The sequence below is a fragment of the Nanorana parkeri genome, unplaced genomic scaffold (genome assembly GCF_000935625.1).
Source record: "Nanorana parkeri isolate BGI_ZX_2015 unplaced genomic scaffold, ASM93562v1 scaffold349, whole genome shotgun sequence".
In the NCBI taxonomy this organism is placed as follows: Eukaryota; Metazoa; Chordata; class Amphibia; order Anura; family Dicroglossidae; genus Nanorana; species Nanorana parkeri.
The window spans coordinates 101210-120483 of record NW_017306617.1 but is presented as its reverse complement, the minus strand read 5'-3'; the positions used below and the strand labels follow the sequence as shown (position 1 = coordinate 120483).

General features: G+C 38.4%; 1 protein-coding gene across 2 annotated transcripts in view; it reads right to left on the bottom strand.

Annotated features, from left to right (window-relative positions):
- Positions 1-19274, bottom strand: part of GRIA3 (glutamate ionotropic receptor AMPA type subunit 3) — a 240127-nt gene that overhangs the window by 220388 nt on the left and 465 nt on the right. For both annotated transcript variants that reach the window (XM_018558629.1, XM_018558630.1), the window contains exon 2: positions 18401-18559. In XM_018558629.1, the coding sequence (XP_018414131.1) occupies positions 18401-18559 (159 nt within the window). The remainder of the gene's footprint in view (positions 1-18400; positions 18560-19274) is intronic.

Sequence of the window (19274 nt, the reverse complement as noted above, 5' to 3'; positions counted from 1 at the left end):
AAAGAACCATACTAAAAACGTTAGCTTACAAATATAACTCAAAATGAGTTCATGCTTTCTGTGAACTATGCATTAGATTAAACGTGAGAGCAACAATATTTTTCATAATATATATTTGATATTATATAAACTTTCACCTTCAGCAGCAGATGGTGCTTGAAATACTTTGACCCTATTGACTAATCTAGGTCACTAACCACACTGTTTTAGTGAAAATCAATAAGCAGGATTTGAGAAAAGATCCTCATTCCTATCTAATGCCATTGTGTGTGTGTTGTTTCTTATTGTGCCATTATGTTGCTTCAATGGCAATGCAGTAAAATGGTGGACACGTTAAATGGCTTGAACATTTCTAGACCGCAGTCAGGTAATGAGTTCCTTTCAAGAAGAAAATAATGTTTCCATGGCTGGTTTTAAGTGTATTCAAGACTTTTCACTACAGCAACTAATTAACCCTTTTCTTTTTGGGGGAAACAAATGATAGGCTGCAGCAGCATACACATGGCTATCGATTTGCTATCATTATTCCTTAATGCCTGTCAGACAGAAAAAAAGCTGACTTCAGAGTTGATAATTCAATTTTCTATTAATTTTTATCTTCAACTGAAAATTGTATTTCCTATGAAAATGAAAAGCATAAGCTATTTATAATTGGAAATTTACTGCAGTGACAAGTATTTTTCACGCGTTTTTTAAAGTGGTGTGTTTCGTATATTAATGAAAATTGAGAGAAAATCCTCTTATATGCACCAGATTAAGTGTAATTATAGCAAACTTATTATTATCTATAGAGAACAAAGGGAGGGATTCATTAAAACCAGCCTATAGCAACCAGATCTTGTTTCATGTTTTCTATAAAATAAGGGTGAGATCTGAATGCATGCTTTCAGCAACAACTCCACTTTTGTATTATTTTCTTTCCTTCAGTTTTATTAAACCAACTTTAGTCAAACCACTAAATACTAAGATCAAGGGATCTGTTTTACCTTACAAAACAATTTATTTTCTATCCAGTACTAAGATTTACACAGCTCTGCCACGTAGCACAGTACAGTTTGGCAGGTCAGGAGATCTGATTTTTCTCTCCTGCAATTAAGTAACTCTTACAGGTCTTGGGACTGGAAGCTGAACTGACTGATAAGCTCATCTGCCTGTCGCTCATCTCTCCCCTATTAGCAGGTACCTTGTTAGCACATGAGCACTGCAGCACAAACATGGTTGGCTTCTCTATTACCCAGTCTGAGCTCTGATGTACAGGGGACTGATACCAAAATAAAGTATGTATTTACATTACGTGCAAGAAAAAATACAGTTGATAATGTATTAATTAATACAGAGCAGCATTAATTGTGTCCTGTCTATCTTCGGTCTGGAGTTACGGTTTACATTTTAAAGTTCACAATTAAACTTTAATTTTTATACATCTTTACAAATTAGAACTTTTAAAAATCTATTTTTAAACCATTGCACAAAAAGTGAACTATGTGTAGAATGTTTTTGTTCATATGCATATATGCATTTATGGATTTGCAATCCATATGCAAATTACCTTATGTCAATAACGCACTAATTTGGGGCATCTCTATATAAAACTAGACTTTTGCAAATAATTGGATGATTGAAGTCAGCAGAACTTTATTTCATTCACTAAGTTAGGAGAAAATTCCTATGCAAAGTGGAAATTCACTTTGCTAAGTAAACAGCCCATACCTCTTTAGTAAATCAACCCTAATGTCCCCAAAAAAGATCATGCGAATGCAATAATAGTATAATTCTTGTCCAGTTACCAAACTATATACTCTGGCTTTGTGCTGGAACAGGAAGTGACATGCCATCACTTCATTCCAGTCAATTTATTACAGTCCTACACAGTTTTATAAAGGAACTATAACACCACTTCTGCTGTTACTTTTTAATTATATCAGAATTACAGAGCATGAATCATAACAGAAAAGATGTAGGCGGTGTGATAGTAAGAAATGTTCTAAAGAGATCTTTGACAACAACAGAATATCTTTACTGTATAAACTCACAGTGAAACAAGTCAATTATTTAAAGAACTTTTCACAGCAAAAAAAAAAATTCTAAAAAATTACAGCAACTCATTTTAATGTAGTAGAGCTTATAGTTTTATGCCCCGATTACAGCCCTAATAGGGCAATTTTAGAAAGGAACAAATCAATGGCGATCTCTATAGAGTAACACCAGTTGGCACATTCCACCCACACCCTAATAAACCCACTGTGATTCTACTGGATTATTTAATGTTCCCAATTTCCAGGATGTTCAGCTTTTTCAGCATATTGCCGATCCTGCTTTTGGAAGCCACTGTTTCTTATCAGCAGGACAACTGTTATTTCCTATAAAATTTTACTGACCCATTACCCCATTGTTTGCTTGAAGTCCTTACATGAATTTGTAAAGGGAACTAGTTGCTTGTTAATATCATATGCTTAATTCATAAACCAATTAAAAGAGCTGAGCATTTAGAAATACATTCATGTTGCCTGGAAGTTCAGTTGCAGGTCTTTTTTTTCACTTGTAGGTTATTAGCATCACTATTATTACAACAGAGAGGGCTCTTGAACCACACAAAATAATGTGGGCACAATGCAAAGCTTGGAACTTCAACAATCCCAACCTTTGTACTGCCATTCCAACAGGTAGCATTTGGTTAGACTGAGTACAGTGAGCAATTATTGTTTATTTATTTAGGAAAACTTCTATAAAGAAAGATGTGAAGTTTAATGTTTACAATGTCATTTTATATTATTTCAATGTAAAATCGCAAAACCTATTAAAACAATTTTGTTGATGGCTTATAAAGCCAACATTTTAAAGTCAGTGGGTGAAAATGGCTAAATGAAAAATGCTGTCTTACCTAAAGACTGATCAGACTAGAGAACATGCCTCCAGTGGGAGTTGTTATTCACTTCTGTAAATTTTGTAATGAAATTGAAGATGAAATTGGATATGTTCCTTGAGGAAAGCCATATGTGAACTATTAGGATTTTTTTATGTTATGGATTTCTTAGAAGAAGTAAATAATTCATGAACAGAGTACAGATGTAGGGTTATAGAAATATTTCATGTCCAGCATAATAGTCTAAACACCCTGTTTCATTCTCTCTGCCCAGTGGCAGCTGTGTTCATTTTGTTCCTTTGCGCCAAGATGATAAACACTGCAGAAGGTAAGCAAGCCAAGTGCTAGCCAACAAGCTTGCCGCAGTTAAATACACAGCATTGTGGTTTAATCTATTAATTACAAAAGCCTTAAATTTCTGTTTCCAATTAACAACATCTAAAGAGCAGCTAAACAAACGAGCAGCAATGCATAATGTATTTTCTTTTATATTTAATGTTATCAGCAAAGCAATGTCTTTCTCAGACGCATGAAACCAATGCTGCAAATACAATTTCCTTGCTCTGCATTAAATCTTATTGTAGAGCTAAATTAAAGTGTATACTTAAAATTACTTGTCTGAGAGACCAAGATTGGAGTTTTACAGCCCCAGTGCTAAAGTGATTACATCAAATATATACGTCTACTTCAGCCAAGGTGAACTAGTAAATGTAAGGGGGAAATTGTGTGTCAAGTATGCTTCATGATGACCTTGCAGCACATGCATTATTTAATATATTTTCAGGGTGAGGAGATCTGCATTTAACATACAATGAAGCTTACAATTCATCTGTAGTATGACTGAAATTGTGGAGCAAAGCTGTAGCTGGACTTCAAAATATACATACATATATGTCTAAAATTACAGAATTGTGCATATTGGATATGCTTCTTCCAAAACGTTGTCTACCTTATATATTTTTAATGTACCACAGCGACAAGCTACAATTATCTATTTTTTAATGCATAGTGCACTATGTGTTGGGTATTTCTTTTTGTGTTTTGCCCTTAGGTTTTCCCAAAATCAAATAATGCACTGCTTTGCTATTAGGAGTTTTACATACAGTGACCCAATCAATTTTATGCAACGTTTTCTTAACATATTGTAATAGTATTACAGCTTGAGCATAATTACATCACCATGCTTAGGAAGTGAAAATATATATTTTCATTAGTGACATATTTAACTGTATAAAATGTACATGTTGTTGTACCACCTAGTTGTCTGACGGTTTACAACCATGCCATTTACAAAATGCAAATGATTTTCAAAACAATTTTTTCTCATTAAACTAATCTGATGTTTGCTTTTAAACTTTGATCAGGTTATAGGACTAATGGTAATCTTACCTGTCAATGAGTGTTTCTATCAGCATTCATGGGTTAACATTTCTGGGTTAAATCAGATTTATTTTCTTTCACAAACTTGTATTAACTTTCAAACAAACAATTAGCAGACGCAGCATAAAGGTATTATGTGTAAACTGGAGAAAAGGGATAAGGATATTATAATGTTCCCTCACAGCTCCACCAATAAACGGGTCCCGACTCAGAGGGACAAGTGCCAGAAAGCCGGTTGTTCAGATGATTACAAGACTAACTCCTTGAAAGGGGAAAAAGGAAAAGCAGACTAGAAAAAGAATAAAGAAAGAAAAAAGGAGGCGCTAGAAGGAATGGCGCAAAAGAAGAAAAAGCATATGAACAAGACAAAAACAAAGGGGGAAGACATAAATAGAAATAGAATAGAAAAGAAGAGAGAATAGACATGAAAGAGGATAAAGAAAAGGAGAGAAAGGAAAAATAAAGAAGAGAAAAGAAAAGAGAAGAGAAAAGCAAAAAAACAAAACAAAAATACGAATAGGTCGAATGCGGACACTCCCTGAAAACAAACTAAAAGGGCTAAAAAGTTACTAGCTCAGGGTTTAAATGTCTGGGGCTGCATAAGATATCATATTACTCACTTCCAAGAAGCTAGGAGTGGAGTAGTAGCTTGGAAACATCATATGGCAAACTTGTGAAGACTTAGGCATGGGAATTTGATATTTCCTGCAGCAACCAAGGAGTAATTAGCTTTTATGTTCTGATGTTCCTTTTAAAGAAAAGGAAACAAGGAATTTGACAGTTTACGTAAAACATTGTGATGTTGCTTTGCATATTTTTGAGGACACCATATACAAAGCTGTCAACATTTCAAGTAAAAAGTCCCACCATTTGTGCTAATTGGAGCAAAATGTAGCCACATTGTCAGGGCTAGTAAGAAAAAAGCCTTATTGTAGGTCAGTGGGAGCAACATTAACCTCAAAATGGGAGTAAAACAAACCTCATTGTCAGTGTCAGTGAGAGCAATATTAAACCATATCCTTACTTTGGTGTTCAGTGGCTACTTATCTGTTAACAAGTTCCTTTCCTGCACTGCTGCTCTGCATTCTGTAATTAAACAGTAACTATGCTGTCACTGTTGGGCAGGAGATCACTCTATCCTATAAAGATGGCATAACTACAGTGTTTGGTGCTGGAACACAGAAAGCTGGCACTTGCTGCCACTCTGCACAGAGAAGGAGAACTGAGCATTAGCAGCCTAAATATCTCTTATGACCAATTTTCCTTAATGTTAAAAAACAAACTCAAACTGTATACACTAAGCCATATTTTATGTATATGAATGCATACTTGAATCAAATCGAAAACATACTTTACATTCTCGTAGTATTTACTATTGACATCATTAGCATGTTTATGTTTCTTGTATTGAATTAACAATAAAAAGGAGTAAAACAGATCAAACAGATTTGAGCCCAATTCTAGCAATCTGTTGGAGAGAGTGGATAAGAATCAGAGCTTCTGTCACATTTGTAAGTGTCCTCACTGGGGATATTTCCCTTTAACAGACACAAGCAAATAGGTTACAGTGGAAAAGGTAGAATGTACATTTTGTAGGTGGTTAAATGCAATAAATTCCATTATGCAACAATAATATGATATATGCTAGATATTTTCAGCAATAGTCAGTATTTATGTGGACAAAAGAGACAGTTCTGAAGCCAGAAGGCTAAGGGCTGGAGGGCTTTTTAGGCAATTATAGGGCCTTCAACCTCTGAAGGTCCTATAATTGCTTAAAAAGCCCTCCATGACTTCTAACCCTTAGCCTTCTGGCTTCGGAACTGTCTCTTTTGTCCACATATTGCTTTATGGGTTGTGGCTGTAGGGCCTTCCCCTCTTGAACATAATCTTATTACTAAATAGTCAGTATTTAGCTGAGAGCGAGGCAGAGACAAAACTGTAGCACTTGGGTCTACGAGACCTGCAGCACTTATATCCAAGCAGCCTGGAAGTACAGCGGGAGTATTACTATTCACAACATGTAAAGAAGAAGGTTTGTGGGGAAGAAAGAAGAAAGCATACCTGAGAAGAGTTGGCTTCTGAGGCAACTGAGTTTTCAACTGCTTTAACCCTGGTAAGCTATTTGTACCTGGAGGTGGGCTTTAAAGAATGGAGGGAAAAATATTTAGAAAGCATTGTGGCATTGTGCAGTAAAATGAGCAGATTACCACAATCCCTGGCAATGCACCTGTTCGATTCATTGCAGTGCAATTAATTATAAATAGCAACCTAATGCACCGTACAGTAGAGGACAATGCACACCAGCCCACTACAATGCACATACCATGCTTTGCTTTATCATAAAGGGTCATGTGCATTTCTGATCCATTGCATTGCGTTGGAAGCCAATTTATAATGAATGGGGTGCGTCGAAACAATACACCTTTATAACATAACACTCAATAATACACATGTGGTAAAGAACCACAAGGGGTTACAAAAGTGTGCATACAGCCTTGTTCAAGAATAGGTCAAGAGGACCTCTATCTAGGACCTCTCTCAGGTATTTTTTGTCCTAATCAAGCCAGGGGAATATTCCTTTATTTTCTGTCCTAAAGGTGCAATAGCAAATAAGAGGAAATCTAGTTGTCCCCATTCAAAGACTTTCTCTCACCTCTTACTTTGGTGGCAACGCAAACGTTTTGGGATTCCAACTCACTTTCTTTGGATTTTCCCTCACAATCTTCCCTAATCTATCCAAATCAAAAAACATGCACATACACCGAGTGTATGTCCTTTACATACACTCCAAAGGACTATAATGTGTGGGAGAGCGTAACACCAGTAAATTATTACTCAGAGCTTTCTAGTATATAATTATTCCATAAATTATACCAAACAGACTCATCTTACCTTCTATTCTTTTTAGTTAAAATCCCTTTAAATTGTCCAACAGCTGAGATGGAGAGAGTCAGAATTATATTGACCTCACTGACTACTGAATGTAGTGTATGGCCATCGGAAAACATTTTCTATTCTACTTCAGAGGGTGGCAAAGTCAAGAGCTCCAGGCATAAGGAACTGTGCTATTCATATACAAAATACAGTATAGTAAAGGTGTTACAATGTAAAGCTAATCACAGACATGACAGCAGAACAAATATTTTATGTCCATTGGTCCTGTGCACAACCACTAGCAGCCTACTTGTGGAAGCAATAATCATTAAATGGGTAAGTTAGCAAACCTGTCCTGATCATTAGCATTTCCCCCAAGGGATGTAGCTACCAAGGTTAGAGCTTCAATGGATATTTCGGATTGGGGACCAGCTTTTTCCTCCCCTCACCCTTTTCCCATCACTGTGAACTTACCATAATGCAGAGACTGCTGACTGGATGTGTTAGATGACAGGTGCTCAGTATGGCTACAGGACCAGTGCAGGGACACTTCCCCGTGTTACCTATGCACTTGATCATGTATTCTGATGTCACATCTATGGTCTTTCTTTGTCTATGCTTTTTGATATGTTCATTGTGGAGCAACAAAGGTGACATAGAAACTTTTCTGTGCCTGGAGAGGCTCAGTCACACTGGGAACTGCTGCAAACTCAGTTATCTAGCCTCTGTTTTCACGGAGATAAGCAGTGATGATAACATTTGCCTGAGCTACTCATCTTGTCCCTTATGCTTTGATTTTATATAAACACCAACATTTGGCTAAGCACTGCTGACCGACAGAATGGTATAAATAATCGCAGTTTTAGTTTTATTGCATGTCCTACCACCCTCTGATATCTATAGGCAATTTACAGTAATAGATATATTGTATGCTTGTAAAGATATAATTGTACAATGTGTATATACATCTTTATGTAATAAATTATGTATAAAAATGACTTCAGTTATTGGTTCTCAGTAAATAATTATAAATGTTTATTGAGAAAAGGCTAATATTTTTGTTTAATCCAAGGTTTCCCTGCTCTCTTTATCGTTATTTCCTTCTTTATCACCACCTCTTCTGTCTTCCTTTTCTTTCCCCTGTATTTGCCAAATGTGTCCTCTCTCTCATTCCTTTAACATTTCTCCCTTTTCGCCATTGCACCGTGGAGTTCAGAATTCATAACTCAAACACAGAGGTGTCATTCAAATCAACATTAATTTGTCTTATATCTTACCCATAAACATGTTGCAACTGAAAGAATAAGTGCACTTTTTGACAAAATGGCAGTATTCTTTTTGTCCCCCTTCCTAACCTAACAAATCCCATACTTCCCCTTCCCAGATACCTACTTCTCAAAATCTGGTGCCTGTGGCCACCCGTTTTTGTACATTCTACATCAATGTCCTCTCTCTCCTGGCAGCACCTGAGCGGTAGAGCCACTAGGAACATGCTGAATGGAGGCGAGAGAAGAGTAACAGAAAGATTATATCAACAGTATCCTGCTTTTTCTTTGACTTTCCAGTCATAAGCTTGGGGAGGGTCAAGACCTATAAACGCAATTTAAATGCAGCAGAAAAATCTGGTATTTTTCCCTGCCAGACAGGGCTGTGATGTGTGGCATTACCATGTAAATGTTAGGCCTTTATGGACAGAAATACAAACCTTTTGGAAGGTAAAACAGCTCCCTTATTTGTATTTTATCTGTGGATTTAGCGGTTTGCCTGGAAATCAGCTTTAAAACCATAACAAACATTATGAGTAGTGTTAATAGTTCCATAAAATGTTAGGACTTGACTGGTCATTGACAACCACTCCATTTCTATTTACATTTTCTTTGAGCCAGTTGTAATGAATCAGTCATTCTCTCTTGTTCTTTCTCTCTCTCTTGCCCTATCCTGTTTTTCCCCTCAGTTTTTATTCTTTTTCTCTGTCTCTCCTTTCTAAATCTTTCTTGACCTCTCTTTATTTCTCTCTTTATTTCTCTCTCTCTCTCCTTCCTTCCCTGATTCTGTTTTTTGTTTTGTCTCCTTTTTTTCTGTTTTTTATTAACAATCAAAATCAGAGACAAAACAGAGACAACAAGGATAGGCATATGTAGTCACATAACAAAAACATGGGTATCGATTCCAAAAACATACAATATAATCAAGTACGTCAAGTCAGTACAAAACAAATACATCCTGACGAGGCCAAGCTCACGCTATAACAGTTAACACCATATGATGTCAAAAAGAAACAACAGAGGCAATAACTATTTTCGTATATTAAGAAATAATATCAATCACAAGGGTCCGTGCCTGGACAAAACGAATGTATATGGGGTTTTTTTACCAATGGAAAAAATAAAAAAGTGAGGGATAGAGAGAAACTCACGTCCCACTAAAGAGAAAAAGGAAAATATACAGTGACACAGGAAGACGCAATGCAAAAGGGGATCAAATACACAGGAAGACGGATAGGGAACAAAGAGACATAAACAAGAGAAATAAGAGGAATAAAGAGAGAGGACAAGAGCCACAGGGTCTCCGTGGGGGACATCCCCCACCCCACCAGTGTAAAAAACAAAGATCACGCCCAACCAGCCCCCAAAACTGTCATGGATCTAGTTAGAGGTCCGGGCCAGGAAGATAAGTTGCCAAGTCCTGATCCTCCTGAACTCAGAGAGGCCTACTGAAAGTAATCCGATGTGGCCCGGAAACGCAACAATGGCATCCAAGTACTGTGGAAACGCTCCTCAGTTTTGTGCAGGGAAGAAGTCAGATCTTCCCTCCGACAGATCTCCTCCACTTTTGAAAACCACATCTGTATCGACGGAGGTTGAGTTTGTCTCCATAGTAGAGGGATGTATGATCAAGCAGCATTGAGTAAATGTACTGTCAATGAGCGTTTGTACTTGGGGTGGAAAGTATTGTCATATGTAAAATGCATGCCTCCGGGGTTGTCGGAGAGATCAGCCACAACCAGACGCCTGATCACCTCACATACAGAGTTTCAGAAGGGGCAAACCATGGGGCAGTACCAAAAAATGTGAGACATATTCCCAGGGGCCGAACTGCATCTCCAGCACATTGGGGAGACATTTTGGTCAATTTGGTAAAGGACTGTGGGTACCCTATACCACCTGGACAGGATTTTATACCTTAATTCTTGGAACTTGCTTGCAATGGATGATGCATTGGCAAAGTATAGGGCGGACTCCCTCTGCTGTGGTGTGAACACTTGGCCCAACTCGGACTCCTACTAGGTAAGAAAAGGGGGACAGTAATCCTCGGGTGGAGAAAATAGCATTTTACAGAGCATGGACAAAGAATGTGGAATTAGAAACCCCTCCAAAAAAAAGATTCAAAGGGAGTGAGAGGCCTTGACAGCTCCCGCACCCCTGGGACAGAGAGGAGAAAGTGTCTAAGTTGCATTACAAACCAGTTATCTAATGGAGGGGACACGAGGTAATGAAAGGCGCCCGGAAACATCCAATTTGCTGTCTGAAAGGAAATCAATCAAGCAAAACTTCCGATCTACCAACAACCTGCAAAAGTGTCTATTTTCGAAGCATGGAGGTTATATTTATTTTATTGTTTATCCGATTAATCGAACTTAATAATCGGCTAACTAATTGGTTTTGAAAATAATCATTAGCTGCAGCTCTAGTCTGGATCCCCAAGCACCGATGGATGGGAATATAGGGTGGATACCCACTTATACACATTAGACCCAAGGCCAATGTAGCGAAGGGTGGACAGCATAAATTGCCAGTCCATTCTATCAAAAGCCTTTTCCGTGCTGGCGGGGAGTAACATCAACGGACACGCCCGAGACCAAGCCAAATGGATAGCATTAGGGCTCTAATGGTGTTGTCCTGTGCTTTCTGAGAGGGAACAAACTAGGGATGCTCCGATACAAGCATCGGTATCGGCGACGATACCGAGTATTTGCATGAGTAATCGTACTCGTGCAAATACTCCGATACAAAAAACTAGTACCTCTGCCGCGTCCGCCACTTCAAGGACCCGAAAACGTTGGAGAAGAGGTCAGAATGGAGCAGATGACTAGGCTGTGACACGGAGTGGCTGAAGCAGACGGAGAAGACGTCACAGCAGGTTAGTACTGCAGCACCGCGTGGGGCAGGGCACAAAAATGCTGTTTAACTACATAAAATATTGTTTAAAAAGACATGAAATAAATAAATAATTATGTAGATATTGCTAACTAAGGCTTTTTAATCCCCCTTGTGGGGAAAATAGATGAGCACATGACCAGAACACTGTATAGTGTGGCACAGCTATATCCAATTCTGCATACCTGGCTTTATATTATAAAAAAATGTAATAATAATATAAAGCCAGTTATACAGAATTGGATATAGCTGTGCCACACTATACAGTGTTCTGGTCTGGAGTCTGGACATGTGATCATCTATTTTCCCCACTATGGGGATACAAGCCTTAGTTAGCAATGGCATGATAAATATTCATTTCATGTTCTTCATAATATTAAGAAACTGACCTAAAATCATGATTTTGTATTGCTTTAGAAAAAATGTGACCTGTTCCTTTAAGAAAAAGTATCGGTAATTGGTATCGGTGAGTACTTGAAAAAAAGTATCGGTACTCGGTCTTAAAAGTGGTATCAGAGCATCCCTACAACAAACCCCACCTGATCGTAGTGAATGAGGACCAACAAGAATGGTAAGAGGCGATTAGCCAACATCTTCACGGACAACTTAAGATCCACATTCAACAGCGCAATGGGACGGTAACTGCCGCAGAGGGACGGGTCTTTGTCTACTTTCTATATTGCCGTGATGCAGGCTCTAAGAAAATCTATGGGCAGGGGAGAATCTTGCAGCACTGAATTATAGGCCACTAAGAAAGGGGAGAGAAGGACAGAAGGAAACATTCAGTAATATGCCAAATTAAAGCCGTCCAGGCCTAGAGCTTTGCCGCACTTTGATTGTTTAATGTCTCTTCCACATAAAGGGGGGCTTCCAGAAGATCCCGGTCTGCTGCACTAAGAGAGGGCATGCCCGAATGGACAGGGTAATCATTGACAGTCTGGGAGCGGGTCGCACTCTGAGAAAGGGTCATCAAAGGGCCCAAATTATAGAGCCATTGGTAGAAAGAAGCAAACTCTGAGGCTATATCGGCAGAAAAGAACAACTTATGGCCTGAAGAGGAACAGATACAGGAAACAACAGTTTGAGACCGCAGACTATGAAGAGCCCACACTATAAGTATGCCAGGTTTATTAGAGTATTCATAAAACGTTCTACAGCCTACCAGCAAACATTGCTTACTACATTGAAAAGGAAGAGAATTGAGGGTATCACAATCTTGAAAGAGCTCCGGTTGAGTGGCAGAAGCTACCGATTTTTTATGCACAGACTCCAAGTAGCTAATGCTCTCATATATCCAGACAATTAACTAACTAACTAATTAACTGGGGCATGGTTCAACAACACAATGGAATCCACAGAGGCTGAGCATACAACAAGAAGATCTTTATGCTGAATAAAGAAATAATCCAGTCGAGAATACGTTTGATGAGCATCCATTTCTCCTGTTATTCTCACCATCCACAGGCCCGGATTTCCCACAAGGCCACCGAGGCCCGGCCTCGGGGCGGCAGAGCGCAGAGGGGCGTGGGCGCGGGGGGGGGGGGCGTATTGTGGAACCTGGCCTTGGGCGGCAGGGGGAGTAAATCCGGCCCTTACCATCCACTGGTGAACCATTTTCTTTGAAGAGTATATTTTGTATTTGGATAATAGTTGTTTTATGACGAGTATAAAACTAATATTTATATGGTACTGTTGTACCTTTCTGGGGTTATGTGCTGGAATAAATTCCAAATATCAAGAAATCATGTTATTGTTGGAATGTTAAAAATATCAGTCTGTGGACTGATTGAGACCAGCCATGCACTTGCAGATCTTTATATGAAAGCAGTGGGAACACAGGAAACTTTTGGCCTGGGGGCTAACACGAAAATTTTTTCTTTTTATGGTATTTTGGTGGGTGGGTTAAAGAAAAAGTACCACATAAAGTGTGCCATGGTGCTGCTCTGATTAATGAGCATGGTAAAAGATGGGTCTTTCTAAAGATCATGGTTAATTTGTGATACATCTTCTTACATCTTCCAGCATCAGCTATATGTGCATCACATGACGAAGGTTGGTGCTGGGAGACTTCTCTAGACTCTGTGATCACAGGTCTGAATGGGGAGGCTATAAAATGCCCAACATGTGTCACTGACTGCATGTCCCACCCTGTTTCATGTTGGAATGGTGAAGCATTTCCATTTTGGGACACCATCCCAACATATCTGATTAGTGCAGGTCTAGTGCGCAAATGCCCCCTAATGCCAAGCCAAGCCCTCCCCTGTCCTGATGTAATTTATACCCTCCATTGCATCACTGTTCTGCTGTAGCATGATTGCCTTCTAGCTTATGTAGAGTAAATGAAGACTTAATGATTACAGGGATCTGAGTCATAACCAACAGATATAAGCACTTGTCATTTCTCAGGTAAAACCCAACATATCCTAAGTGGCACAATCAATGTGAAAATCCCTTGCATCCCTAGCAAATAACAGACTCTAGGTGGTAAGTCCAACTCTTTTTTCAGCCTCTAAGGGATTCAAATTTTATTTATTATTCCAATGCAATAATATTTGTGCTCTTCAACCTGTCTATTTTGTGCCCTAATCAACTACCATTGCTATATATTTTAACCTATAAACTCATGTATAGGTTTCCTTGACATTATTTACTCCAATGTAATAATGATTATGTGTGTGTTAAATCTGCAGCAAGGGTTCAGATAAACAAGACAAACTTGTCAAAACCTGCCCTGCAGATAAAGGCTCACTTGCCAGCTCTTTTTGGATGAATGAAGCCATTCTTGCACATACAGATCCTTGCTAATCTCCCCATATCCTCAGCATTAATGAATAAAATAGGCTTTGTGGTGTTGCTTTGTTAGCAATATTCCATAGCAAATAACCCTGAGGTTACATTTGTTGTTCTTTAGCTCTTTCCCCTTAATGTGTCTTGCAAACAGAGCGTAATTCAAGAGCATAGCTGACTGTAAAGGTGTACAATAGCAATTTTTGCAATGACAGTGCAGAGAGGGGATATGAGATCTGTGTGCTAATGAGCTGACACTGCAGAGGCTGAGGAGATGTAGTAGAAGGCACTACAACAGCACAGCATAAAAACACAAGCAGGCTCTTTCAATAAAATTTGATCCAAGCAACCTTAACATAATACACATTAATTCTGGCACTGTCACCAAGTTGTTAGCTGCAGTGAAACGCCTTATCTATCGTGCTGCAATTATTCACTTAGGCCAGTCTATATTTGCCTCATGCATCTACTGCATCTTGACTGTCAGTAAATGACATCAATGTATAATATTGGCAAAAAGATGTGTCTTAATAAACAAACAGACCGGCAGATATGAGAATAGGTTGTCAGCATTATGAAGAGTATGAATGTGGGTTTTTGTATGTGCATGTCAGTGTGAGTATATCTGTGTGTTTATGTGTACAGAAAGATAGATGGGTCATTTATGGAAATATAGATAAGAGTGATAACCTTATTTCATAACAGTGAATAAATAATAGTGTGTACTAACCAACAGCAACTTATCTGAATTCAACAGATTAAAGCAAGTAGACTAGTTAAAGCTTGTTTTTGATTGGCTGTTACTCATTACCACAAACCACTGCTCTTCTATTAAATGAGTGCCATAATGTATTAGGCTGTTTTAGCATTATTATAGATGTATGAATGCAAAATGGATAGCATTATTGTCTTTCAGATCTGTGTTTGATTCCTTTTGTGTTCCATGCAGGTAATGCTTACCTGCATGGCATTTGTATGGTTGACCCATTTCGTTTTTACAGACATTCTGCTTTCCTTGGAAATCTACAAAGATATTGTCTGGTTAATAACATTACCCCCATATCAACTCAATTGGTGTGTAACTTGGGGCAGTAGACTGTTAGCTCATCTGGAGACAAGGACGGATGTGAATAGTTCAATTTTCCTTGCAAGGTGCTGAGGAAAAATGCTATATAACTATGTATAAAACCCCTAAAATGTTCTTTACAATACATTTTTGGTCTCTCCTTGGTGTAATAATGGTGAAGTATTTTGGGGGAATATTAATATTTTTAGGGCCTTTGCAGATTTGTTTATTGTTCTAATACAAAATATATTACCATGATCAGTAAGCCACTATAGACTTTAAGGACAAGCTTATCAAATACAAAGGTGTATCTCTTTACCAAAAACTAAGAATCCACCACTAAAATGGTATCAGACTTTGTCGGCTTCATTGCAGACACAGGAGCCCTCTAAATCTTGAGAGCAGTGTTTTTTCTCTAGCAGACTCAAAGTGAACAAACTATATCATCTTGGGAGCTGTGTCAGTCACTTTATATTGACCTTCCTCCAGTAAAGGCAAAATGCCTTTCACGTTGAAAAAAAGGGTCCCAAGTAACACATATGATGTTATGTGTTAGAAATTCACAGCGTACAATTAAGTCTCATGTCTTGGAACTCTACTTTTTCTAAATAAATACAGTTTCCCAAACTAGAAGACTGCATGCTGGGTTGTCCTTTTACTTTCAGCTTTAGAAAGTAAAAGCTTTCTGACATTTGAAAATTAATGCTTTTTATTCTTCAAAGTGCACATTTTGACACTATGAATGCTTTATATGACTGCAACCATTAGCGGTAGTATGCCTTGGCCTGCTTTGTGTTTGAAAGTTAATAAACATGGTTACCCTTTGCTAGTCTAACCAAATTCATCCCATAGAATTTGCAATACCCCAAGTTCTTGTTTAATATGCTACTGGTAATAATAAACCAATCATTGTTATCCTGCTGCTCTCTGCTTGTGCTAAAGCAACACTTACATGTCATTCCTTTAACTACACTTGCAAACTAGTGTGGAATTACCTTGTGGAATTTCCTTCATTTCCATAGTGAAATATTGTTGATTGAAATCAATTACTGACAACTAAGTCTAAAGGCTTTGTGCATTTAAATTTAATCCATTCATTGATATTTGCGAAATGGTGTTAGAAAGCCAACCTCTTGAAGGGATTACTTTGATTAAGGATTAAGGAATTTAAGTGTTTGATTGAAATAACATTCATTGAGGAAAAAGAGCAATACACTGAAAATTGTGTAGGCGTTCTGTACATGTTTGAACTTTTGAAGAACTTTTTCTTTTTTACATGTATTAGTTAAAAGTCATTAAAGCCTTGTGTTATATCACCTAGTAAGCGCACTGGGTGTTTTCAAGGGGTTCATTTAGGGTAATTTAATAACAGAAAGGCACCCACGGTCAATATTATGTGAATTTGCCTAGCTGGTTTAGTTTTAAGCGTTAGTCAGAATGATTTCAAGGTATAAAGTTCTATGAACAAAGACTAATACATTACAGCAGCCAATCAGCAATATTTTATTTAGTAAACGTGATGACCTATTAAACTGATTCATGTGCATGGTTTGGTTTTAATTTTAAAATCAGAGAAGGTAAATGTGTAGTTAATGACTTTTCTAATAAAAACAATCCCTCTGGTCTACTAAAAAGAAATAGAGGATGCAAACATCTGTATGTTGAGAATCCTCATATTGGTGGGTTTTAGCTTTGGACTGGGTAACAGTTGACTATAAATGTACAGATATTTTCTGTAAAATAAACTGTCAAATAAATTTGCTCCTGAGAGACTGTATGCAGCAACACTTCACACATATTTTCCCCCAGCATACTTATTATTTTATGTGGCCCACAGAAGCGAATCAAGCACTGCTTGAAGAAGAGCTCATTAAATTCTATGCAATAAACCATGAGGTCCTGGTATTCCTAACATTTAGATCATTCATCAGAATGGTCTATAGAACCTTGCCTTCATGCACAGAAATATTTGCAAGCTATCACAGAATGGCCAGTTCCCCAGTGTATGCTGTTGCGAATGCAGACTGTGTAAATGCTGCATTTGATGCATTCCATTCACATCACAAGTCATGTCTATAATATACTATACATTAGGGGAGTTTTAGAAGGCAGAAAACAGAGAGATGGACACAGAGAGGCAGACAGAGGAGGACCTTAAGAGAAGGTCAAAAGGTGGAATCAATATACAATAGTGAAGAGAGGGTAATAATTAGGGCACGAAACAGAAGGAAAGAGAAACATTATAACAGAAAAAAGAAAATAGGGATAGGGGAAAAAGAAAATGGGAGAATAGTGGGGTAAAATGAGAAAAAGAGAGAGAGGCAGGGAGAGAGAGTGTTGGGGAAAAGAGAGAAAGAGAGGGTGTGAAGGAGTGGGGGTAATAAGAAAGCGATCCATAGAAAGATAGGCAGGAATGAGGGTAATGATAGGGAGCCAAAGAGAAAGGTGGAGGGTAAATATAGAGAAATCCAGAGAGAGAGGGAGGAGTGGGGGGTAGAGAGAGACAGACAGAGGGAGGAGTGGTGTAATGATAGAGCGAGAGACAGAGAGGGAGGACTGGGGGTAAAGAGAGAGAGAGTGACAGAGAGGGAAGAGTGCGGGGGGAGGGGTAATGAGAGAGGGAGACTGACAGAAAGGGAGGAGTGAGGGTAACAAAAGAAAGAGACACGAGAAGAGGGGGTGATTAATAGGAGAGACAGAGAGGGAGGAGTAGGGGGGGGGCTAACAACAGAGGGAGAGTGAAAGAGACAGGGGGAGGAATGGGGGGGTTAACTAGAGAGGGAGAGAGACAGATAGAGAGGAGGGGGGGTACCAGGAGAGTAAGACAGACAGAAGGAAAAAAGGAAGTAAAGAGAGAGACCGACAGACAGAAAGGGAGGAATGAGGGTTAATGAGAGAGAGCCAGAGAGGGAGGAGTGGGGGTTCATTAGAGAGAGTGAGAAAAAGAGAGATTGGCTTCTTCTTCTGCAGTCTATGATTTGAGTGGTCCTCCTTAAACAAGTAAATCTTAGATATGTACAACAGAAAATATCTTAGTAGGCTCTCCTTCAACAAGTCTCCAGAATATGCACTGACATCACATCTTAACCATTAGTTCAAGTACAGAAAAAGTTCCATAATTTCACCAAATGTATATTTAATTGTTTGTTAATGTGGTTTGAAAAACAATGTTTTCATTGAATTTTTAGCATGGAGAAAGCCTGTCATACATTCCATCACTAGAAACATATAATACATACAATTGCTTTATGTCACAGATCACAAGGTACTCACATGCATTGGTTACTGAGAAACTGTTGGATGAGTCTAAGTGATCTACATGGTGGAACAGCTGGAAGGGCCTCTCCGTGTTATTTTGGTTGGTGTTGTGCAGCTGCACAGCAAATAAAAATGCACTGTGTTCCTGAATTGTATTTTTCATGAAAAGTCCACCTATCAAAACACAAAAGAAGAGACCGATGGAGAGGGCAGGCACAAGATAATAATAATAATAATAATTAACCCAACACATAACATTTTATTATCTTTTTTTTATGGTACAAGACAAACAGGAGGTTATTACAGAATACTGTATGCCGTTTTATGCATATTTAACTCTTTGGTTACATCACATGCCCTGGGCCTTTAAGAAACGAATTAGCGTGATGCCCCAGCAGTGCTTAATTCAGCTGTAGTGTTTCTGTCTTTCTTTTAATACAATTTACTGACTACAGTTCTTCTACAGCTTCCATCAAGAACAAGACGAGCAAAGCTATTCAGCAAGGAGAAAGATGTATCTAAATGGAAGGCTGTTTCTTTACATGCTGCCCTTTATCACTGCATTCAGACTACAAAGAGCTTGCAGTGCCCCTGCCAGTGAAAACTGAAAAGAATTGTGCCCATGATTTAGGTTAACATTGCTTCACACAAGTCTAGTAACTTTTCTGCAGTGTGCTGAATCAAAATGAAGCTGTGCACATCCCAGAGGCAGCAGCGACCACTGCAAACCCCTTCTACTTTAATCCAAAACTGCATTGACTCAGTCTGTTATACTGACATAATATATCTTAATCTAGGTTTTTATCTGCATTATGCACACATTGCTTTCAGCGGGCAAAGGGTAATTCCTTTATTAAACATGTAGGCATAAGGAAGGGGGGGGGGGGGG